The sequence below is a fragment of the Equus przewalskii genome, chromosome 2 (genome assembly GCF_037783145.1).
Source record: "Equus przewalskii isolate Varuska chromosome 2, EquPr2, whole genome shotgun sequence".
Taxonomy (NCBI): Eukaryota; Metazoa; Chordata; class Mammalia; order Perissodactyla; family Equidae; genus Equus; species Equus przewalskii.
The window spans coordinates 12,795,092-12,820,700 of NC_091832.1; the positions used below are offsets into that span (position 1 = coordinate 12,795,092).

The window sequence follows — 25,609 nt, forward strand, 5'->3', positions numbered from 1 at the left end:
AACTGTAAGAAAAAGGCTAAGAAGGTCACGAATATGTGGAGACTAAACAACATGCTACTGAACAGCCATAGGATCAATGAAGAAATCAAAGGAGAAATAAAAAAATGCCTAGAGACAAATGAAAATGAAAATACAACATACCAATTCTTATGGGATACAGCAAAAGCAGTCCTAAAAGGGAAATTTATAGCAATACAGGCCTACCTCAACAAAGAAGAAGAATCTTAAATAAGTAATCTTAAACTACACCTAACAGAAGTAGAAAAAGAAGAATAAACAAAGTCTAAAGTCAGCAGAAGGAAGGAAATAATAAAAATCAGAGCAGGAATAAGTGAAATAGTGACTGAAAAAACGACAGAAAGGATCAATGAAACTAAGAGCTGGTTCTTTGAGAAGATAAACAAAATTGACAAACACCTAGCTAGACTCACTAAGAAAAAAAGAGAGAAGGCTCAAATAAGTAAAATTAGAAGTGAAAGAGGGGAAATTACAATGGCTACCACAGAAATACAAAGGAGTATAAGAGAATACTATGAAAACTATATGCCAACAAATTGGAAAACCTAGAAGAAATGGATAAATTCTTAGACTCCTACAACTTCCCAAAAATGAATCAAGAAGAAATAGAGAGGGGCCGGCTCTGTGGCCGAGTGGTTAAGTTCGCGTGCTCCGCTGCAGCAGCCCAGGGTTCGGATCCTGGGCACGGACATGGCACTGCTCATCAGGCCATGTTGAGGCGGCGTCCCATATCCCACAACTAGAAGGACCTGCAACTAAGATATACAACTGTGTACAGGGGGAATTTGGAGAAATAAAAAGCAGAAAAAAAAAAAAAAGATTGGCAACAGTTGTTAGCCCAGGTGCCAATCTTTAAAAAAAGAAAAAAGAAGAAATAGAGAATCTGAATAGACCAATCACAAGTAAAGAGATTGAAACGGTAATCAAAAACCTCCCAAAAAACAAAAGTCCAGGACCAGATGGCTTCTCTGCAGGATTCTACCAAACATTTAAAGATGATCTAATACCTATCCTTCTCAAACTATTCCAAAAAAATTGAAGAAGATGGAACACTTCCTAACTCATTCTATGAGACCAACATCACCCTGATTCTAAACCAGACAAGGACAACACAAAGAAGGAAAATTACAGGCCAGTATCGCTGATGAGCATAGATGCAGAAATCCTCAACAAAATATTGGCAAATCAAGTACAGCAATATATTAAAAGGATCATGCACCATGATCAAGTGGTACTTATAAACAGGGACACAGGGATATTTCAACATATGCGAATCCATCAGTGTGATACACCACGTTAACAGAATGAATAAAAACCACATGATCATCTCAATAGAGGCAGAGAAAGCATTTGACAAGATGAGATATCACCTCACACCTGTGAGAATGAATATAATTAACAAGATGAGAAATAGTAAGTGTTGGAAAGGATGTGGAGAAAAGGGAACCTTCATACACTGCTGATAGGAGTGCAAACTGGTGTGGCCACTATGGAAAACAGTATGGAGATTTCTCAAAAAATTAAATAGAAATACCATACAATCCAGCTATTCCACTGCTGGGTATTTATCCAAAGAACATGAAATCAGCAATTCAAAGAGATCTATGCGCCCCTTTGTTCACTGCAGCATTATTCACAATAGCCAAGACGTGGAAGCAACCCAACTGCCTATCAACTGATGAATGGATAAAGAAGATGTGGTATATATATAATGGAATACTCAGCCATAAAAAAGACAAAATCGTCCCATTTGCAACAACATGGATGGACCTCAAGAGTATTATGTTAAGCGAGTAAGCTAGACAGAGAAAAACAAACACCATATGATTTCACTATTATGTGGAAGATAAACAAACACATGGATAAGGAGAACAGATTAGTGGTTACCAGAGGGGAAGGGGGTGGGTAACAGGGGTAAAGGGGTACATAGGTATGGTGATGGATAAAAACTAGACTGTTGGTGGTGAGCACAATTCAGTCTATACAGAAACTGATATATAATAATGTATGCCTGAAATTACACAATGTTATAAACCAACATGACCTCAAATAAAAAAAAATGTAACCTGATGGTGTACATACGGCTCCTGCATAAGTAACAATATGGACTCATTCACTGGCATAGAGTCATTACCACCATTTAACCAAGGCTCAGACATTGTGTTCTTACGTATCAACATGGGTAGATCAACAAGTGTACAAATGATCTGATTTACGTTGACCATCCTACAGAATTTATCATACAAATATTCATAAGATTGTCTTTCCCTCCCAAGGTTGAATTAAATTAAAGCAAAGAATGAAATAAGACAGGCTTAGCGCCCTCACTTTATAAAATTGGCGTGCAGAATAATTTACACATACAATGGCATCCAGAATTTCAGTGAAATTACTTATAGGATGAACTAAGGGGTTGTTATTGTCCTGAACAGATCAGGTTTCTGATGGCAAATGTAGCCATTAGAGAGTTTCCCATCTTTTGCAAGGGATTGAGAAATGTGGACAAGAACATTGTCCTTCCATAGAAAGGAGGGAGAAAACAAAGTAAGAGATAGCAGTGAAAGAAAAGTATATTGGGGCTGGCACTGTGGCCTAGTGGTTAAGTTCAGTGCATTCCACTTTGGTGGCCAGGGTTTGGTTCCCAGGCGCAGACCTACAACACTTGTTGGTGGCCATACTGTGGTGACAGCCCACCTACAAAATAGAAGAAAGTTGGCACAGATGTTAGCTCAGGGCTAACCTTCCCCCCCCCAAAAAAAAAAAAAAAAGCCAGTTATTTACCAGCAAAACAAATTTATTTGGGAATAGCCAAAGAATTGTAATTTGAGATGTATATGTTGTGGCAGACCATAGGCAAATCCAGCAATCAAAGAAGAGTAACGTTACTTTATTATTTTTTTGAGGAAGATTAGCCCTAACATCTGCTGCCAATCCTCCTCTTTTTGCTGAGGAAGACTGGCCCTGAGCTAACATCCATGCCCATCTTCCTCTACTTTATATGTGGGACACCTACCACAGCATGGCTTGCCAGGTGGTGCCATGTCCGCACCCAGGATCCAAACCGGTGAACCCTGGACTGCCAAAGCAGAACGTGCGCACTTAACCACTGTGCCACCGGGCTGGCCCCGAGAAATGTTATTTTATAGGGAAAAAGGAGGAAATTGGGAGGAGTTGTTTTGAATGAAAGTCCATTGGAGAAAAGCAAGAATTCAGGGTGGTGGTGGTTTCTCATTGGCTGAGTTGCTGGGGTAGTCGATTTCTGTTTGGGATACATATGCGTTTCTTTCTGTAATTGATTCTTTTCTGTTGAGGACTTCTGTGGGGGTCTGCAATTAACTATCTTCCTGTTGATGACGTCTTTCTTTTGAGGTCTGTAATTGACTGTCTTTTTGTAATTGATCTCAAGTGGTACTGCATTGGAGGACTCCTTCTGGCCTCCTGAGCCTATATTAAATGAGATTTCCCTTTATTAATTTTCACAAAGGCTATGTTGTTAGATACATACAAGATCATAATTATTATCTCTTGACAGGATAATTATTATGTAGTGTGCACACGTGTTTTTCCTTAGATCAGTTATCCTCAACTCTGTCAGGCCCAATGTCTTTGCATTGTCTGGGTTCAGATTCTGCCTCTGCCATTTACTGGATGTATGATCTTGAGAAAGTCGTTTAATCTCTCTGTACTTCAGTTTCCATAGCTGTAAAATGGGGGATATGTACCTCACAGGATTATTTTGAGGATTAAATGAGTTATATATATAAAGCTATTACACAACAGAACCTAGCACATAGCAAATGCTATAAATGCTAGCTATATTATTGCTGTTATCAAAAATTTTAAAAAATATAAATCTTAACTATCCTAAGTGAAATTGATAGGTAATTTAGGTTACTATTGCTCATAATTATAAAAAATCCACATGATACACTACATCTTTGATAAATGAAGAAAAGGAAAAGAAAATTAGTAAAAATAATAGATTTCAATATGAAAATTTCGGGCCCTGACTATTCTAGAAGACATAATGAAGAGGTCAGATGCTTTTACACCCTTATAAATGACGAGTTTTTGATTTAAGAGAAGACAATCAGAAGCCGCTCCATGCAAGAAGAAAAATTGAAGAGCAGAGATGCCAGTGGATATAAGAATAAAAGTGTAATAACAGACCAGACTTATTCGTAGGTGATAAGGGAAAAAGAAAAGTAACCTCAGTTGAAATAGGAATAGCTTGCCAAGACAAATTACAGCTTGATGAAGGAGAGAAAACAAGGAAGTAGGCTATATCTTTGCCAACTTTATCAGAGTGTTTCTTTGTAAAATGTTAATCTTGAATGTTTCATTAAGGGAAAAAGTTGGCAGAGTAGGCACATTGGTAACTTCATCTATGGACAAAACAAAAATATACTTTTTATTTATATTTGATATTTTGAGATAAAGGCTGAATAAATCACCATGAATATAAAAACTACAAAGGATTCTGATACAGATGTGTTGTATTGGGGTTCAGCTATCAGAAGTGTTGCCATTGGTTGTCTGATTTTCTGGAATGTTGATCAGTTTTTTTTTAATTTTTAAATGAATGAATTATTTTTATTGAGGTTACATTGGTTTGTAACATTATATAAATTTCAGGTGTACAGCATGTATTTTGACTTCTGTCTTGACTACATCATGCTCACCACCAAAAGTCTGGTTGCTGTTCGTCACCATCCAAATGTGTCCCTTTACCCATTTTGCCCTTCCCCTACTGGTCTTCCCCTTTGGTAACCACCAATCTGTTCTCTGTATCTATGTGTTTGTTTGTTTATCTTCCACATGAGTGAAATTATAAGGTATTTGTCTTTCTCCATCTGACTTATTTTGCTTAGCATAATACCCTCAAGTGAAATGTTGACCAATTCGTAATGATGTTCTGAACAAAATAAAAAGATAATTTTTCCTCAATTAACAAGGTAGTTGCATTCCTAGAAAATTCAGTATATATTAAAACCATGCAAGATGACTTTGTTGTTATGTAAAATGGAATTACAATCCAAATTCAGGTAGTAATAAATATGTTCTTTATTTACATGAATGGCAAGACATTTGAATTTCATACAGCACATGGAAAAATATGTCTTCGTGCAGTACTATCCTGAACCTTGCAAGATGTCTAGCATCTCTGGCTGGCAACACTCCCTGCCCCTAATCGTTGTTATAACCAAAGCACTTTGCATGAAAACTTAAAAACACCTCCAAAGTGAGCTGTTATAGCCTCCTTGAGAACTACTGCTTTAAACTCTGTTTGCCTAATATTAATGCTGCTATACCAGCTTACTGTATACTTATTGTACGCTCACTGTGACTTCTTGACTAGAAAACCTAAGCACTCATAATAGTTAACTTTATGGTTAATTGTGTTGTGACAGTTCTTATGTTGTTATCCTTATTGTTATGAATTCTCTCCTTACTATTTCTCTGAGCTAGTCAGAGGTTTATGCTTTTCTCCCCCTCTAGAATATAAGCTTCCTGACTCAAGTTAACCATTTAAATTCAGTAAACATTTTTTGAGCCGTCAACTACTAAATGCTAGGCATTGTGCCAGAGAAGAGATTCATACCACACTGCTAAAGGTGAAGTTATTTATTCATGTGGTTTGTTATTCAAAAAGGTTAAAGTACCAACATATGCAAATAATTTAATTTAAAAAAATATAAATTAGAGCTGAATTAGAGACACCTCTGTATTAACTGTCACTCTTATATGCATGTGAATATGCATACTCGAATGGAATAGAAATAGGGTAGAGTAAGAGCTAATGGCAATGGGATTGTGCATAAACTGTAATTTATTTTTTCTATTCCAGAGTGAGCAATCTACTAACATCTATTGATACATAATTATTGCCATGCTTTTCTTTCCTGTTTACCTTTTTAAGATTTTTGACAAAAATCTAGATTTGACCATATGAGAATAAATTCTGCATGTCAGAAGGTGTGTGTGTGTGTGTGGTGGTGAGGCTGTGGAGGAAAGCTGAATTACTATTCTGGGGATAAAGAAATGAATAAAGCAGTCCTTGCCCTTAGGCATATAGGAAATTGTTCCATATGTAGTTGTAGATTCTGTGTGTTCATGGGAGGAAGTGAGTTCAGGATCTTCCTAATATTGCCATCTTGAACTGGAACTGCCCTTAGGCATATAGGAGATAAATAAACAGGTAAATTAACAGGATATAATGTGCGAGTGCTATAATAGAGATAAATAAGGACAGAGTACTAAGAAAACACAGAGTGGAGCCATCCAGCTTTTCTTGAAATAAAGTGAGATTTTCCCAGGGAAAGCCATGTTTCCTGTATCTTGAATAATTGAAAGGAATTTAGTAGGGAGATTGGGTTGGGACTCGGGGATTGAGGATTGTATCAAGGCAAGGAGAATAGCATGTGTCAAGGCAAGGAAGTGTGAGAGAGCGTGATACATTTGGAAAGAATTACCAATAGTATGTAACAGCTAAAGGTAAGGGGAGGAGTCAGGGTAGGGATAGGTAGGGAGCAGTAGATTCAGTTAGTTTTGCTAGGGAGTTTGGACTTTATTCCTCAGGTGGTGGTAAGCCATTGAAGAATTTTAAGATGGAGAGCAACAAGATAACTTTGTAATGTGGGGGCACATGTTGCTGGAAGATCTGACAAGCTGATGTCTCATGTTGATCTGTATCCTTCTCAGCATCTACCACAGTGTCTTGTATATACAGTATGATAATATTTGCTACTATTTGAATGTACCTGAAAAGACTAATGAAAGATTCACTTCCAGGCTGCATGCACACACTTGACTGGCCTTTAATTTGTGGTTTGTAGCTCTTGTTTATGAATCTTGAAGTTTTCTTTAACTCTGATTTTAGTTTTGGGATCTGTTCTGAGTCCTTGATCAAGAGAAGCTCTGAGCCAGCCCCAGTGGCCTAGTGGTTAAGTTAGTATGCTCTGCTTTCGTGGCCCGGGTTTGGTTCCTGGGTGTGGACCTACACCACTCATCTGTCAGTGGCCGTGCTGTGGTGGCACCTCACATACAAAAAGAGGAAGATTGGCAGCAGATGTTAGCTCAGGGCAAATCTTCCTCAGCAAAAAAAGAGGAGAAACTCTGTTCTTGATTGTTGCCTACCTAACGCCACTGTATGTTTTCTTGATTTCTGTGATCACTTTAAGTAGCAATTCTCAATTCTTCTGGTCATCCTTTATATAATTCTCTTTCTTCTAGTTGGCCTCTTCCTTTTATCTTCCCTTTGTTTGTTCATACTTTGTCCAGAGGAATTGTGGGATGATAGGGGATAATCATTAGAATACTACCATGGTGGTAGAGAAATTTTTGTGTACCCACACTTTTCTAGTGACAGTATTGTTATTTGATGATATTTGTGGTTTTTTGTTTGTTTTGGTATACTGCTGAAACATCCTTAGAACCTGCAGGGTCCTTGGACTTCTGAGCATGTTTGGATAGAATCCTCTGTTCTGTAGAACTTTAGTTTTCTCTGAGGTTGGACGCCATGCTCTGTTTCCTAAAGGGAAATAAATAAATAATCAATCTATCTATCTTCTCAGTGTTTTTTTGTCAATGTGTTTTTTAAAAGGCCTGGACGAGTACTCATCAAGCTTGGGACAATAACTATTTCTGGGAATGGGCACAGACTATTGGGATTAATGGATCCAATAGTAAAAAGTGACTTCTTTCTTTCTTTTTTTTTTTAAATTTGAGGAAGATTAGCCCTGAGCTAACTGCTGCCAACCCTCCTCTTTTTGCTGAGGAAGACTGGCCCTGAGCTAACATCCGTGTCCATTTTCCTCTACTTTATATGTGGGACGCCTGCCACAGCATGGCCTTTCAAGCGGTGCCATGTCCGTACCTGGGATCCGAACCAGCGAACCCCAGGCTGCCAAAGCAGAACATGTGCATTTAACTGATGCGCCACCAGGCTGGCCCCTGACTTATTTCTTATTTATAGCATTTTAATGTGTTACAGAGAGAATGTAGGCGTGTATTTCTTATTTAGTTAAAAAATGAATATAAATTGAAGTCGAAAAGCTATATTTTTGTTAGAAAAGTAAGTCAACGGCCAGCCCCTGTGGCCTACTGGTTAAGTTTGGTGTACTTTGCTTTGGCGACCCAGGTTTGGTTTCTGGGCCTGGACCTACACCACTTGTCTGTCAGTGGCCATGCTATCATGGTAGCACACGTACAAAAAAAGAGGGAGATTGGCAACATATGTTTGCTCAGGGCGAATCTTTCTCAGCAAAAAGAGGAAGATTGGCAGTAGATGTTAGCTCAGGGTGAATCTCCCTTAGCAAAAAAAAAAAGGAAAGAAAGAAAAGTAAGTCAATAATTGTGGAAGAATGGAAAATTAAGAAAAATAAAAGGAAGGGAAAAAATCATTGATAGTTCTGTCACCAATGACAACCACTATTAACATGTGATAAACTTACTTCCACTTTCTTCTGTTTTAACATAGGCTTGGCACATGCCATATGCAGGATTTTTTCTCCCCACACTTAAGAAACTGTTCTTTATTTCCTAATGCTAAATTTATGGGAGAAAATAAAATACGTTTTTTTACTTGTTTCTCTTAAGTTTTGGAAACTTTTTAAATCTACAGAAAATTGAAAGAATGGTGCAATAAACCCCTGTAGTCCTTTCACCTAGATTCATCAATTATTAATATTTTGCTACATGTCTTTATCTGTATTTTTTTTATAAACTGCTTGAAAGCAAATTGCAGACATTGTGACAGTCTACTCTTATATACTTTAGTATGTGTCTTCTAAGAATACATTCTCCTACAGAGCCATAATGTTATTATTTATACCTTAGACAGTTAACCTGCATTCAGTAAAATCATTTCATATATAGTCCCTATTAAAATTTTCCCTGTTTACCTCCAAAAAGTCTTTTACAGCTTTTTGTGACCCAGAGTCCAATCAAAGTTTCATACATTTCATTTCAGTGGTTATGTCTGTTAATCTCTTTTAATCTAGGATATTCCCCTACATTTTGTTTGAAGAGTACTGTCCAGTTGTCTTTTAGATATTCTGGATATGTCTAATTGTTTTCTTATGATTAGATCCGAGTTAAACCTTTCAGCGAGTATGTTGCATCACATCAGAAGGCTGATAATGTCGGGTGTCTCACTTTGGTAACGCTAAGTATGATTCCTTGGTTAAGATACTAGCCACCAGATCTCTCCATTGTAAAGGTTCGTTTTTTTCTTTGTAATAAATAAGTAAACTTGAGGGTATATACAAATTTGAATATTGCTATTTTCATTTAAAATTACAGTGTGCATTTTCTCTGTCATCTCAGACTCACCTGATATGCTAAAGTCTTGTGAGCATATAGTTCTTTTTTTTTTTAATTTCTTTTTCTCCCCAGATGCCCCAAGTACATAGTTGTATATTTTAGTTGTGGGTCCTTCTAGTTGTGGCATGTGGGACGCTGCCTCAACATGGCATAATGAGTGGTGCCATGTCCGCGCCCAGGATCCAAACCAGTGAAACCCTGGGCCGCTGAAGTGGAGCCCGCGAACTTAACCACTCGGCCATGGGGCTGGCCCCCATATAGTTTCTTATTTTTATTAAAAACAATATGTATTTTATTGAATACTTACTGTGTGCCAAGCACTGTATCTCATTTACCTAGCATAACGTTATTTTATCCTCCATAACAGTTCTATGAGATAGAGGCTGTTATTCTTTTCATTTTACAGCAGATGACTTCAAAGAGAAGTCACACTAATCATTTAAATGTTAAAACTTGGATTCAGGGGCCGGCCCTGTGGACAAGTGATTAAGTTCGTGCCCTCTGCTTCGGTGGCCCAGGGTTTCACTGGTTTGGATCCTGGGCGCGGACATGGCACCACTCATCAGGCCATGTTGAGGCGGTGTCCCACGTGCCACAAATAGACGGACTCACAACTAAATAAAATATACAACTATGTACTGGGGGTATTTGGGGAGAAAAAGCAGGAAAAAAAAAAAAGATTGGGAACGTTGTTAGCTCAGGTGCCAATCTTAAAAAACAATGTATAAAAAACAAACAAACAAACTTGGATTCAGTGTGCTCATCTCCATAGTTCAAGCACTTCACCACTCTCTATGCTGTTCTTTAGAAAGTGGATTTGGAGATCCTGTGGTAGCATCTGATGAGTTTAAAAGTGAAGGAGAGGTGGTAATTTTCTTACCTTGGTGATTTTCTTTTCCTTTCTTTTCTTTTCTCTCTTTTTTCTCTCTTCTTTCTTTTCTTTCTGCCCTCCTTTCCTTCCTTCCTTTATTTATAATTATGGTAAATTACACATAGCATAAAATTTACCATCTTAACCATTTTTAAGTGTACAATTCAGTTCATATTGTTGTGCTACCAGTCTCTGGAACTCTTTTCAGCTTGCAAAGCTGAATCTCTGTACTCATTAAACATCTCCAAATTCGTCTCCTCCCCACAGCCCCTGGCGACCACCATTCTTTGTTCTGTCTGTAGGAATTTGGCTATGCTAGGTACCTCATATAAGTGGGATCATATAGTATCTGTCTTTTTGTGACTGGCTTATTTCACTTAGCATAGTATCTTCAAGGTTTATCCATATTGTAGCATGTGTCAGAATTTTCTTCCTTCTTAAGACTGAATAATAGTCCATTGTGTGTATATACCACATTTTGTTTATCCATTCATATGTTGATAGACACTTGGGTTGCTTTCACTTTTTGGCTATTGTGAGTAATACTGCTATGAACATGAGTGTACAAATATTTTTTCGAGACCCTGCTTTCAATTCTTTTGGGTATATATCCAGAAGTAGAATTGCTGGATCATATGGCAGTTCTATTTTTAATTTTTTGAACTCTTACCTTTATTCATTTATTTATTTAAAGATTGGCACCTGAGCTAACAACTGTTGCCAATCTTCTTTTTTTTTCTGCTTTTTCTCCCCAAATCCTGCCAGTCCATAGTTGTATATTTTAGTTGTAGGTCCTTCTAGTTGTGGCATGTGGGACGCCACCTCAGCATGGCCTGATGAGTGGTGCCATGTCCACACCCAGGATCCTAACTGGTGAAACCCTGGGCTGCCGAAGCGGAGTGCATGAACTTAACCACTTGGCCACAGGACCGGCCCCTTACCTTTATTTTTAAAGATATTAATCTCTTAGGAATCCTCTCAGTAGTAGTAACAATGATCTATGTGTAGAGGACAAACTTAAGTAGAAATAGACCTTCCTTTTACTCTGAAAATCTAAGTAGATTTGAGGACTAATTAATTTTTGTGCTTGTGACAACTTGGAATAAAAATCTTCATGCATTTAGGCAAGTTCCCCATATTTTGTGGACCTCTGTATTTGATGGTACTTTTTTCTTCCTTTATCACTTGTAGTCTGTTCTGTACTTAAAAAGAAAAGAAAAGAAAGGAATCTATCCAAATCTATTAATCCTTTGAGGTTTCACAGAAGTCCCACAGAGTTTTCCCCTAAGTCCTCATTCCATCATTTATATGAATATCTCTTGTGCTGTATTTGATTCTTCATTCTCTTTCTTATCTGACTAGCCAAATAGCTTATGTCTGTCCCTTTCTGGATGGTAAACTTCAGAAAATTTTGACCAAATCTTATAGGTACTACCTTTTTGTTTACATCCTCCCCTCAACCTCTGCCACCAAAAAAAGAAAAAGAAGAAAAGCACTCTCACCCCATCAGGGAAATCACCTGGATAACTAAATGATTCGCTGGCCATTAGAAAGTATATTAGAAGTATCATTTAACTGTTGTTGCCGTTGTTTTCATTGTACCCTTGGATGTGCCAGGCTTTCTAGGCACTGAAAGATACAGATGATACAATATAGATCCTGGTGTCAAGATGTTTTATAGCCTGGTGAGGAGATATTTATGTAGAGAACTATGTGATGAGTGGTATACTGGTGTTATGAGTGTTGTTCTGAGAGCGTCTAAAGAAGGAAACCACAGTAGTTCCCACACAGAGTCAAGGAAGGCTTAGAGAGGAGGAGATATCTGAAGGTGGCCTTGAAAGATAAGTAGAAATTGAGGGGCTAGAAGAAAGGAGAATATTTTATGCAGATAAAAGACAAAATACAATGAATTATGAACATGTTCATCATCTTGTTCACTTGTTTAAGGAAGTAAATTTTTTTCTGTTTAGTTTGAAACACAGAGTGTTTACCCCTGAATTTCACATGTTGTTTTAATATCAGACTTCCTTAGAAGCAGACATTTTGTGAAAACTCAGAGTATAGCTTTCAGATGATGAAAAGAAAAAGAAGAAGAGTGACTTTCAGAATGGAGAGCCCTTATTAAAACACAGATGTCTTCTGTAAACAGAGTTGGAAAAATACTGTCAGTGTGTTCTTTGTATATAAATCTCTCTTTTAACTTATCCATGCAGGATCTGAAAAGGAAAGCCACTTCTCTTTCATCCATCACGAGGTACATGACAAGAGAATCATTGATGCACTAGGAAGAGAGTTGGGTTCCAAATCTCTCTAAGTGATCTAGAAGAGGGGAGAGACAGCCAGAGCGCTGCCTCAGTTTTTCTGATCAGGGTTCCCGTGGCTCTGAGTGTTTTGCTTCCTCTTCCCCTTCTTCTGTCTGGCCACTCTGAAACATTGTTTTGTTGAATTTGAAGATAAGCTGTGATGTCTGTCTGGTGTTAATAGATATGCTAAACTTCTGGGGCTATTATCATTTCAAGGAATTTCTGGAGATGGAAGAGTTAAGTAGATTGTCATGTTTTCTATTGGAATTTCCACTTGGTCAAATATAACATACTGAAATAACAGTCTTAAAGTCCAAAAGATGATGACATTTTTGCATAGCAAGTCTTTGTTGTGCAAGATCTGAAATGAATTTTTTTTTTTTACATTTTATTTTTTGAGGAAGATTAGCCCTGAGCCAACTACTGCCAGTCCTCCTCTCTTTTGCTGAGGAAGCCTGGCCCCGAGCCAACATCGCACCCATCTTCCTCCACTCTATACGTGAGATGCCTACCACAGCATGGCGTGCCAAGCGGTGCCATGTCCACATCCGGAATCCCAACCGGTGAACCCCAGGCCGCCAAAGTGCAACTCGCAAACCCAACCACTGCGCCACCAGGCCGGCCCCTGAAATGAATTTTTTTTTAAATCAGAAAGGAATGAGGTCCTTGGTACTTCATAATTTTTCTACTGCTTAATTCATAATTTCTCAGTATGAAACACATCTCAGTGAATAATTGAGTTTCTTTTGGGTGAGACAAAATATTTTCTCTAGTAGTCTCATTTTGCTGCTGCTGAGACCACATTTAGAAGGTGAGAACATAATTTTCTTGCAAGTAAAGTGTTGTGGGTTTTTAAACCTGTTGAATGTGCATTGAAATTACAAGATAATATTTTTACATGTAAAATAGATTGAATTCTATAGAGGATGATTGTTTTAGAAATAGACTTACCTCTGTACATATGCATAATAGTGTGAGTGGCGTGGCCCATGTTTTTTTTATCTGACTTGAGTGTGTTTAAATGATTCTAAGGTACTTTGATTGGGTTACTACCATATTAACTCTAAAAGGTTTACTGACTTCTTTCTATATTTAACATGTGATGCTTTTTTTCTTATATATTTTATGGTGGTTGGGGGAGATTTCGAGGATGTGGCTTTAGTGACCTATAAAGATAGTTTTATATAGTTCATTAGATGTTATAAGACTTATGCATGTATCTTTTCTGTGCACTTACAATTCCACAAAAGGAACTTTTTCCTGTTAGTGTCTTTTTTTTTTTTTTTAAAGATTTTATTTTTTCCTTTTTCTCCCCAAAGCCCCCTGGTACATAGTTGTGTATTCTTCGTTGTGGGTTCTTCTAGTTGTGGCATGTGGGACGCTGCCTCAGCGTGGTCTGATGAGCAGTGCCATGTCCGCGCCCAGGATTCGAACTAACGAAACACTGGGCCGCCTGCAGCGGAGCGCGCGAACTTAACCACTCGGCCACGGGGCCAGCCCCTCCTGTTAGTGTCTTAAGACTCAGCAATGCTGGTCATAAGGAACCAGCCTAATAAATTTCCCTAATTTTTTTCTAAGCTATTAAAAAAAGACATGACTTCTTATTAACAGTGTTTTTCTGACCAGCTTAATATGAAACAGTTTTGGTCTTGGAGGAATAAATTCATCTTCCTTAGTAGAAGTGATACCCTAATGTAATCAGAGTTTACAGAAAAACATGCCCTACCATATCTGTTTTATCTAAACTGGCACTAAACCATCTTGGCACGTTCTACACGTGGAGACTTTGACCTCATATATAGCTGCTGTGCCCTTGAGCCTCTTTTCTTGTTCTATTTTATTTTCTAGGTGCGCCACCGAGCTTCTGGTCAGGTGATGGCTCTTAAGATGAACACGTTGAACAGTAACCGGGCGAACATGCTGAAAGAAGTGCAGCTCATGAATAGACTCTCCCATCCCAATATCCTTAGGTAATGGCTTTTTCTTCCTTCTGGAGATCTGAGAAAGCTGAAACCTTATTGGAGCCTTGTTAGAATAGCGTTAACAGCTCAAAGGAGGGGTTCAGGATTTCATGCTGAATCTATCTTGCTGGGGTTTAGTTGTGCTGCAGGTCTTTTTCTAGCTATTGAAACCTAATTTTCTGGTAATTAACTGCATTTAATAATGTAACTTCCTCTGTCTCTCAAATTGCTTTACTCTTTTTTTTTTTTTTAAAAGATTTTAGTTTTCCTTTTTCTCCCCAAAGCCCTCCAGTACATAGTTGTGTATTTTTAGTTGTAGGTGCTTCTAGTTGTGGCATGTGGGATGCCGCCTCAGCATGGCTTAATGAATGGTGCCATGTCCGCGCCCAGGATCTGCACTAGAGAAACCATGGGCCACTGAAGCAGAGCACGTGAACTTAACCACTCGGCCACCAGGCCAGCCTCCAAATTGCTTTACTCTAGTAGCAGCTCATTAGAACAGTTATTTCCTATTGCTGAGTTAGTAATTTGTCAGAGACAAATGATTTTATTCTCTATGTAGTTATTTTTCTTAATTGCCTTATAAAGAATCATAATTAAATCAATGAATGAAAATAAAAGTGAATTATGCCCCCAGACTATCTACTCTTAGCTTTTAGCTTTCAAGTGAGGAGACATAGTTTACCTTTTTAAAGGAAAATTATTTTATATGTGTAATAAGGTTATGCAATCATCACTTTCTAGTGATCAGTATCTGAATCTTTCTCACTTTATCTTGATTTTTTAGTGAGATGAGCATGTTTCCAAGTGAAAGCAAATAAGACAATTTCAGTCAATATATATTTAAGTAGGGCTTATGTGTAAGATACTTTATTTTATTTTTTACTTTTAAGTAAGTGACAAAATTTTAATAAGAAAATCATAAAGGTACTTCAGGGGGCCAAGGTTGGGTCAGTTTGAACTTGGGGTCACAGAACATGTTGGTTCCATTCCTTCTGACTGTTTAGAAAATGAGTTAAGCTCTTGGAGAGAAAGCCAAAGGAATGAGGAGGAAATGATGTGGCCAGCCCAAGAGATGTCCTGGGCTATCAAGAACCACCAAGCTCATCCTCTGTGAGGTTAGGGCTACTTGCCCACGCCTAACATGTAGGTGGTACAAAATGGCTTTCAGCGAGGGGGACGGCATCATTGTAGAAAGGAGCTTAAAGGTGGACAGAGAGTTGGAATTTGGCCTTAGCAAATGCAAGACAGGGGATGAGGGACGACTTCCTCAGACTCCGTCATTCTGCTGTGGTTGGTGCCACATTATTTGCCCTTTAGAGAGGTGGAGATCTTGATACAGCCCAGACGAGTCCCACTGCCGCTCAGGACGCTCTGGATGCGGTAGTTCCTGTTGTTGAGCCAGCTGGGCAGCTCCAGGTTGGGGAGGGGAAAGTACTCTTGGGCAATGAGTAGGTGGCTTCTTTGAAGGGACAGCGACAAGGAAGCCCATAGGTGTGCAGGGGCTCTGGGCAGGATTGCCCAGGGGGAGTCTTAAGTGTCAAGCATATCATAGGCATTGTCAAATGTACAGCTACCGATTTGTTCCATACACGGGATTTTGACCCATACACTGGCCACTTCCTTATCCAGAGTTATTTCCACCTTCTGAGGAGCAATGAAGGGGACAGTGGTCTTTACCTCGGCACTGACAGTCACGTTTCCAGGAACAGCAATGGGGTCAGGTTCCACAGTCAGGGTTTTGATCACCACAGGATCCTTCCCCTCATCACAGTTACCCAGGAAAATCTACTGAGCTGTCTAGGAGGATGCTTACAGGAGCCGCAGGGCCAGCAAGAAGCAAGCCCACGGCGATCAGGAATGGAGCCTGCATCGAGGGTCTCGTTGCAAAGGGTGGGTCCACTCCTGGTTAACTACCTGTAAGATGACTTAAAAAGTTAAAAGTGCTATTTACTTAGAGTCGTTTGTTGCTAATATATATATTGGACTAGATCGAAATCATGCAGCTTAAGTATGACTTAACATGTTTGGTCAGTGGTGGTAAATTAAGGAATTAGATTAAACTGCTCACTTGAAACTTTCTACCTTTATATAGAACTATTGGCTTTCTAGTCCACTACAATAATGTTTGGCCAGTATTTTTGTTATGATGACTTTCTTTCCAATCCATAAGTCAGATTAACACATTTTTTGAGCATCTAGTATATGCCTGATGATGTGTCAGACTTCAGAAAGGTATAAAAGTATATATAAAAAGGAATGTCTGCTGGCAAGGAATTTACGCTCTAATTGAGGATTAGGACTTACAATACATGAAAAGAGAACTAATAAAATCAGCGAGGACACCACTACTTGGGTAGAATAAATTCTAGGTGCTATAGAAGTTCAAAAGAGTGAGAAATCATATTAACTTGGCAGAGTCAGGGAAGCTTTCCTGGAGGAGACTGAGTCAGGCTGGAACTTGAATTTTAATAGGATTTTAGAAGATAGGGAAGGAACTCAGAAAGGAGCAAAATAGTGATTTAAAGCCAAGAGGTGAAAGTACAAAGTTTTTTGAGGAGTCAGTGAATAAAAATCCATTTGGCTAATAATAACAATAATGAGAAAACTACCATTTATTGAAGGCTGTTGTGTGCTGGATGCTTTACTTAGTTAAAGATTTTATCACAGCTGTTCTCCATTGAATGAACTGAGGCTAGAGATTAGGTGTTGGCCAAGATCTGTGACTCTGAGGCCTAGGCTCTTTCTACCATGCTTCTCCTGGAAGAAGTGAGGATTTGATAGGATGGTATTGGTAGATAAAGGTGGAAAGGTAGAACTGTGCCAAATTATTCAGAAATGCTTTGCATAAAGCCAAGAAGATTATAGTTTATGCCCTGTGTATTATATTCTGAGCAGGGACTAGCATGAGAGAGGGTAACGCAGATGGCAAACATAGAATGGTTTAGTGTTGGGGAGACTGGTGGCCAAGAGATCAGTTAAGGGCCCTCTATGATGTTTAAGAGTAAGATGGATGAGTCTTGATGTGATATTCTGCTTAGGAATTTTTACTCTAATCATATTTTCATCTTGCTTAAAAAATATTATTTTTATTGTTTTTGTTATTATTACAGAAGTGATACACTGTCCCTATGGAACATTTAGAAAATAGAGTTAGCAAAAACAAGAAAATAAAAGTTGCCCTATATCTCAGTACCTAGGGATCAAACTAGTATTAACATGTGGAATATTTCCTGCCAATATTTTTATTTCACCACTTTTTTTCTCATTTTTTTTCACCATGAACTTGACTGATGAATGCATGGGAAGATTAAATAAATTTTATTCTATCACAGCAAAATTTTAAAATATAGTTGTTATATGATACAAGTAGTATAATATAGTATAATGATTAAAAAGGAAAGTTCTATATTCTAGATCAAGCTGCCTGGATTCAAATCCTGGATCTTGGGAAAGTTTACCTCTCCGAGTCTTAGTTTTCCTGTCAATAAAATGAGGATATTGACAGTAAAGATGGAGTTAATATTATTATTTTTTTTTTTGAGGAAGATTAGCCCTGAGCTAGCTGCTGCCAATCCTCCACTTTTTGCTGAGGAAGGCTGGCCCTGAGCTAACATCCGTGCCCATCTTCCTCTATATGTGGGATGCCTACCACAGCATGGCTTGCCAAGTGCTGCCATGTCCGCACCTGGGATCCGAACCAGTGAACCCCGGGCCACTGAAACAGAACATGCGAACTTAACCGCTGTGCCACTCGCTGGCCCCTGGAGTTATTATTGAGGATTAATCAAATTAGTATATAGAAAGCATCTAGGATAGTACCTCGTTTGTGTTAAGTGCCCAGAAACTATTATTATTGGTTTCTTTTCCTCTAGCTATTTCTTTAAATGGTCCATTGAAACCTGTCTGTCTTTTACTCATTCACTCACCAAACATTTGTAGAGTATCTACTGCTGTTTTTAATGCATTCAAGGGTTTTCTGCTAGAGTAATGCTGTTGGATAGAACTTTCTGCAATGATGTAAATGTTCCTTATCTTTGCTGTCCAGTACCCACATGTGGCTAATGAGCACTGAAATGTGGCTAGTGTGAACAAGGAACTGAATTTTTAGTTTTATTTGACTTAAATGTAAATTCAAATTACACATGAAGCTAGTAGCTACTGTATTCGACAACAGTAGGCTGGGGTCTACCTACGTCTTTGCTCTTGTTTTGCCAAATGTATGTGTGTTCCAGCCTAGAAACATGGTGGTGTGATGAAACCAGTGATACCATTCCTATTCTGATGTCTTGACCTGTTTTCTTAGCCTATCTCTTTTTGGTTCCGTTGCTCAAGAATGACACACCCCTCCCTTTTAACTTACAAACAATAATATTCTTTGCTCTCAGCTAAGTTTTCTAATGTACAAAAGGTAGTGTTAACTTGGTCTTTGCGCTAAGGCAGCAAATGAGATAATGTATACAAAGCCTGGGGATCTGTTATAATCCATAGTAAGTATATAATGCATGATAATTATTGTAATTATTGTTAACCATGGTGGATTTGCACTCTTATGGTGCATTTTTGTTCTGCATAAGCCATCTGTCTCAAATATACTGTGATTAAAAGCCTGGAGTGGATTACTTTTTAAAAGAAGCTTCTAATTTTTTGTATCTTTCATGTTTTTGTGTCTTCACTTTCATTGTATATTTTGAATATGACAAAAGGAACTTACCCTACCAGTGGCCTAGAGCAAGTGGAGTCCTCTTGGCTTTGTCACCCAGAGGAGTGCTATAGCAATAGAAACGTTTATTATACTTCCCTTGGATGCCTTAAATATCAAACTAAGCATGTGTATGTTCCATTCTCAAAATTCTTAGAATTTTTATTTGCTAAATGCTTTTTTAGTTGTCTTGTATTTTTTATAATTTAAATTTTTTGTTACTATCTGTTAGTGTGGTGCTTAGTCTGTTTTCAAGCTATAAATAATATAAGCTCTCTTTTATAGGTGCAAACCTGAGGTAGAAGTATGAACCAAAGTTTTCTTTCAAATTGAGATTATTAGATTTCAATTGGGAAGAATCCATCCCTCGGAACCCCAGGATTTTTACAGACATGCCTCCTCAGGGGCTGACCCCAGGAGGGAAGGTTGCTGAGAGATGAGGCTTTCAGTTCCCGTCTGCTTCATCCAGCCAGTGAAGCTCCAGTTTTTATCTGTTGTATATTGAACTTCTGTATAAGGGTTTTGAAGAGTCTCCTGCTTAAAAACAATGAAAAAGTTGAAAATTACTGCATTAGTGATTTGGAAAGTCTATTTGGGAGGGAAGGCTATCTGCATGACCTGCCAGATGGTAGGCATCTAATCTTCTGGGCATGCTTTGGTCCTCTGCTGGCACAGCTGTTTTATGCCCAGCAGGAGTGAGTGAGCTGAACTTTTGCAGTTTTATTTCACTCTTTTTCTTGAGCCCAACCTCCCTACTTCCTCCTTTCCTTTTATCTTTCCCCTTCCTAAGATTTCTAGTTGCAAGGAAAAGAGTGGGCCTGGTAAGTCATAGAGGCAGTAGATGTGTATATTTTGTGTGTATGTATTTTTTTAATACATGGATACAGTTAAGATTGTTTGTTTTATCATCAGTTGTTCTGAGTTATCAGTTAAAAAAAGGAACAATAAAGTACTGTGTTGAATTCAGGGACTGATTATTTGGGCCTCTTGTGAATAAGGTTGTTTATGCCAGGAAGTCTTGTGCTCAAGATCTGTAACCCAAATCCATGCCCTGCTCACTTCCACTCCCCAATGGCCTTTCTGAGGACCTGTACCAAGGCTTGTTCTCATACCTCTTTGTTATTCTTCATGCCATGGGAAATGTAATATTCTTTTAGGCTCCTCATTCACATTGTCGTGCTTGCTTTCTTTTCAGGCCACATTCTGAATTTATTTTCCTATCTATTAATTTTTGTTCAGAATTGTTTTAGCTCCCCTTCAAAATCCGTTTGCAACAATATGATTGCCATTTTGTTAAAATAGAATATGCTTTCAATTCACCAAATATTTAACTGGAACTGCTCAGTCCAGCCAAGTGATATCATGGTGGACACAAGAGAAGTAGAGGGCTGCTGTCTCCTACACTGTCTCCTTAGGAAGCAAACTGTGCGTATAGGAAACAGGCTAGTCTCAGTTAAGGCTATGAGGATATGGCAGGATATTTTCCCAGTCTGAGTTATTGAGATAGCTATCTTTCCAGTTACCCATTCTGAAAATCCCAAAGTCATCTTTAATTATTCCTTGCTTCTAATCAGAAGCTAAGCTCTTGATTTTAAATCTTCAAAGACTTTTGCATCTGTTCCTGCCCTTCTACATCTGTTAGTTCAGCCGTCTTCACTTTTGCCTGGAGTGAATTATTTTCACTATCTCTTTGCCCCCCTTTTTACTCTTCCTGATACACAGCTCTAATTGTATAACTTATTTCTTAAAAATCTTGTGTGGCTCCCATTGTTTTCAGAATTGAGTCAAAAATCCTGTAGACTGACAGTTAAGGTCTGATATGTTTTTGCAGCCTTATCTTCCATTATTCCTCTTAAGCACTTAACACAACTCCATGAGTTCTTAATTGTGTTCTCTTGGACAAGTTATTTGACCTCTAGGCTTTAGTTTCTCCTTTGTTAAATGAGGGGAATGGACCAGATCAGTGGTTAGAAATAACATTAACTAATCAATTAAAACCACCTTAATTAATGTTAAATCATTTTTAAATGATCAAGTTTAAAAAATATGTTATCTCAGGGATGTGTGTGTGTATTCCAGAATAAATGGGAAGCGTTTAAAAATTATGGCTTACAGTAGATCTTTCTGATTTTGTCATTGTAATCCTAGTGAGTAACTAGATGAAACAGTCTGTGTAACCCTCAAAGCAAATTTTGTAACACTGGCATGTTGCTAAGGAGGTCTTAACATTTTTTTCTCTTCTCTGTGCCAAAGTAGAACATCTAATGACTTAGGACTTGAGTCCAAGTTCTAATTTCATGTAACCAGAAAAATTTTGTAAAATAAAATATGGCATAAGCTTCAGTGATATTTATGTCATTATCTGGGGGGTAGTGAAGTAGTAAAACCCCAGAAAGAAGATGATTTTTATTGAAATATGGTTGACATATAATGGAAGGTGGTTTTTAATATAGTCAATGACTACCATTTATTGAGTACCTATTATGGACCACTGTCGATCATTTTCCTACCGCCCCCCCCCATTTTTTCCTTTCTAGACCACTCCATCTCAACAAATGGAACTGACATTCATCCATTACTTAGGCCAAAACCTAGGAGTCGTTTTTAATCTCTTTCCTTCACACCCTATTTCCAGCCATCAAGTGGTTCAGCATTATCTTTAAAATATGTCCTGAGTCTGACTGCTTATTACCACCTCCACAGGCACCATCCCAGCCCAACCCTTCTAATTGATCTCCCTTGCCCCACAAAAGCCAGATTGAACTTTTTTTCCCCTGCTTTTTATTTTTAATTGAGGTAACATTGGTTTATAACATTATATAAATTTATAACATTATGTAAATTTCAGGTATACATCATTATATTTTGATTTCTGTGTAGACTACATCATGTTCACCACATAAAGACTAATTACCATCCATCACCATACACATGTGCCTAGTCACCCCTTTTGCCCTTCTCCCTCCCCCCCTTCCCTCTGGTAACCACCAATCTAATCTCTGTATCTATGTATTTGTTTCTTTGTTGTTGTTGTTATCTTCTATTTATGAGTGAGATCATACAGTATTTGACTTTGTCTGTCTGACTTATTTCACTTAGCATAATACCCTCAGGGTCCATCCATGCTGTTGTAAATGGCAAGATTTCATCTTTTTTTTTTTTTTTTACAGCTGACTAGTATTCCATTGTGTTTATATACCACATCTTCTTCATCCATTCGTCCCTTGATGGGCACTTAGGTTGTTTCCAAGTCTTGACTATTGTGAATAAAGCTATGAGGAACATAGGGGTGCATATATCTTTACGCATTCATTTTTTCATTTTCTTTGGATAAATACCAAGCAGTAGAATAGTTGGATCATATGGTAGTTGTATTCTTAATTTTTTGAGGAATCTACATACTGTTTTCCATAGGGGCTGCACCAGTTTGCATTCCCATCAGTGGTGTATGAGAGTTCCCTTTTCTCCACATCCTCTCCAACACTTGTTATTTCTTGACTTGTTAATTATACCATTCTGATGGCCATGAGGTGATATCTCATTGTAGTTTTTTTTTCTTGCTTTTTCTCCCCACATACCCCCAGTACATAGTTGTATATTTTAGTTGTGGGTCCTTCTAGTTGTGGCATGTGGGATGCTACCTCGGCATGGCCTGACAAGTGGTGCCATGCCCGTGCTCAGGATCTAAGCCTCAGTGGAGCGCACAAACTTAACCACTCGGCCATGGGGCCAGCCCCCTCATTGTAGTTTTGATTTGCATTTCCTAATAATTAGTATTGTTGAACATCTTTTCATATGCCTGTTGTCCATCTCTATGCCTTTTTTGGGAAAATGTTCAGATTTTTTGGCTTTTTTTTTTAAGATTGGCCCTCAGCTAACATCTGTTGCCAGTCTTTTTTTTTTGCTTCTTCTTCCCAAAGCCCCACAGTACATAGTGTATATTCTAGTTGTAGACCCTTCCAGTTCTGCTATGTGTGACACTGCCTCAGCATGGCTTGATGAGCGGTGCTAGGTCCATGCTAAGGATCCCAACCAGCGAAACCCTGGGCCTCCAAAGCAGAGTGTGTGAACTTAACCACTCGACCATGGGGCCAGCCCCTTTTTGCCCATTTTTAAATTGCGTTGTCAGTTTTTTTGTTGTTGAGGTGTACGAGTTCTTTATATATTTTGGTATTAACCTTTTTTCAGAAATATGGTTTGCAAATATCTTCTCACAGTGATTAGGTTGTCTTTTCATTTTGTCGATGGTTTCCTTTGCTGTGCAGAAGCTTTTTAGTTTGACGTAGTCCCATTTGTTTATTTTTTTCTTTTGTTTCCCTTGCCTGGTCAGACATGGTATTTGAAAGTATGCTGCTAAGACTGATGTTGAAGAATGTTCTACCTATGTTTTCTTCTAGAAGTTTTATGGTTTCAGGTCTTACTTTCAAGTCTTAAATCCATTTTGAGTTAATTTTTGTTTATGATATAAGATAATAGTCTACTTTCATTCTTTTGCATGTGCTGTCAAGTTTTACCAACACCATTTATTGAAGAGACTTTCCTTTCTCTATTGTATGTTCTTGGCACCCTTGTTGAAGATTAGTTGTCCATAGATGTGTGGGTTTATTTCTGGGCTCTTGATTCTGTTCCATTGATCTGCGCATCTGTTTTTGTGCTAGTACCATGCTGTTTTGATTACTATAGCTTTGTAGTATATTTTGAAATCAGGGAGTGTGATACCTCCATCTTTGTTCTTTTTTTCTCAAGATTCCTTTAGCTATTTGTGGTCTTTTGTTGTTCCATATAAATTTTAGAATTCTTTGTTCTATTTCTATGAAAAATATCATTGGAACTTTGATAGGGATTGCATTGAGTCTGTAGTTTGCTTTAGGAAGTATGGACATTTTAGCTATGTTAATTCTTCCAATCCAAGAGCACAGAATATCTTTCCATTTCTTTGTGTCGTCTTCAATTTCTTTCAATAGTGTTTTTTTTCCTACTGTTTCTCCCCGAATCCCCCCAGTACATAGTTATATATTTTACTTGTGGGTCCTTCTAGCTGTGGCATGTGGGATGCTGTCTCAGCGTGGCCTGATGAGTGGTGCCATGTCCGCACCCAGGATCCGAACCGGCGAAACCCTGGGCCGCCAAAGTGGAGCGCATGAACTTAACCACTCGGCCATGGGGTTGACCCCTCAATAGTGTTTTATAGTTTTCAGCGTAGAGCTCATTCACCTCTTTGGTTAAATATATTCCTAAGTATTTTATTCTTTTTGTTGCAGTTGTAAATGGGGTTGTAGTCTTACTTTCTCTTTCTGCTACTTTGTTGTTAGTGTATAGAGATGCAACTGATTTTTGTATGTTGATTTTGTATCCTGCAACTTCACGATATTCATTTATTATTTTTAAAAGTTTTTTTGGTGTATTCTTTAGGGTTTTCTATATATACAATCGTGTCATCTGCAAATAGTGACAGTTTCACTTCTTCTTTTCCAATTTGGATCCTTTCTATTTCTTTTTCTTGCCCAATTGCTCTGGCTGTAACTTCCAATACTATGTTAAATAAAAGTGGTGAAAGTGGGCATCCCTGTCTGGTTTCTGTTCTTAAAGGGATAGCTTTCAGTTTTTCTCCGTTGAGTACAATGTTAGCTGCTGGTTTGTCCCTGCATCTTTAGAATAAATCCCACCTGTTCATGGTGTATGATCTTTTTAATGTATTGTTGTGTTTAATTTGCTAGAATTTTGTTGAGGATTTTTGCATTGATGTTCATCAGTGATATTGGCCTGTAATTTTATTTTTTTGTGTTTTCCTTGTCTGTTTTTGGTATCAGGATAATGTTTGCCTCGTAGAATGATTTAGGATGCTTCCCCTCCTCTTCAGTTTTTTTGAAGAATTTGAGAAGGATGGGTATTAAGTCTTCTTTGAATGTTTGGTAGAGGGGCCAGCCCAGTGGCATAGTGGTTAAGTTCATGTGCTCTGCAACAGCAGCCTGGGGTTTGCAGGTTAGGATCCTGGGTGTGGACCTACGTACCGCTCATCAAACCATGCTGTGGTGGCATCCCATATATAAAATAGAGGAAAATGGGCACTGATGGTAGCTCAGGGCTAATCTTCTTCAGCAAAAAGAGGAAGATTGGCAATGGATGTTAGCTCAGGGCCAAGCTTCCTCATCAAAAAAAGAAAAAGTTTGGTAGCATTCACCAGGGAAGCCATCTGGTCCTAGACTTTTGGGGGGAGGTTTTTGATTATTGTTTCAGTCTTGCTACTGGTGATTGATCTATTCTTCTATTCTCTATTTCTCTATTTCTTCTTGATTCGGTTTTGGAAGATTATATGATTCTGAGAATTTATTAATTTCTCTAGATTATCCAATTTGTTGGTGTATCACTTTTCATAGTATTCTCTTACAATCTTTTGTATTTCTGAGGTGTCCGTGTAATTGCTCCTCTT

At 38.2% G+C, this 25,609-nt stretch overlaps 1 protein-coding gene and 1 pseudogene across 2 annotated transcripts in view; one reads left to right on the forward strand and one right to left on the reverse strand.

Annotated features, from left to right (window-relative positions):
• Positions 1 to 25,609, forward strand: part of TESK2 (testis associated actin remodelling kinase 2) — a 163,381-nt gene that overhangs the window by 62,462 nt on the left and 75,310 nt on the right. For both annotated transcript variants that reach the window (XM_070609797.1, XM_070609796.1), the window contains exon 3: positions 14,365 to 14,486. In XM_070609797.1, the coding sequence (XP_070465898.1) occupies positions 14,365 to 14,486 (122 nt within the window). The remainder of the gene's footprint in view (positions 1 to 14,364; positions 14,487 to 25,609) is intronic.
• Positions 15,769 to 16,350, reverse strand: LOC103563374 (ganglioside GM2 activator pseudogene; annotated as a pseudogene).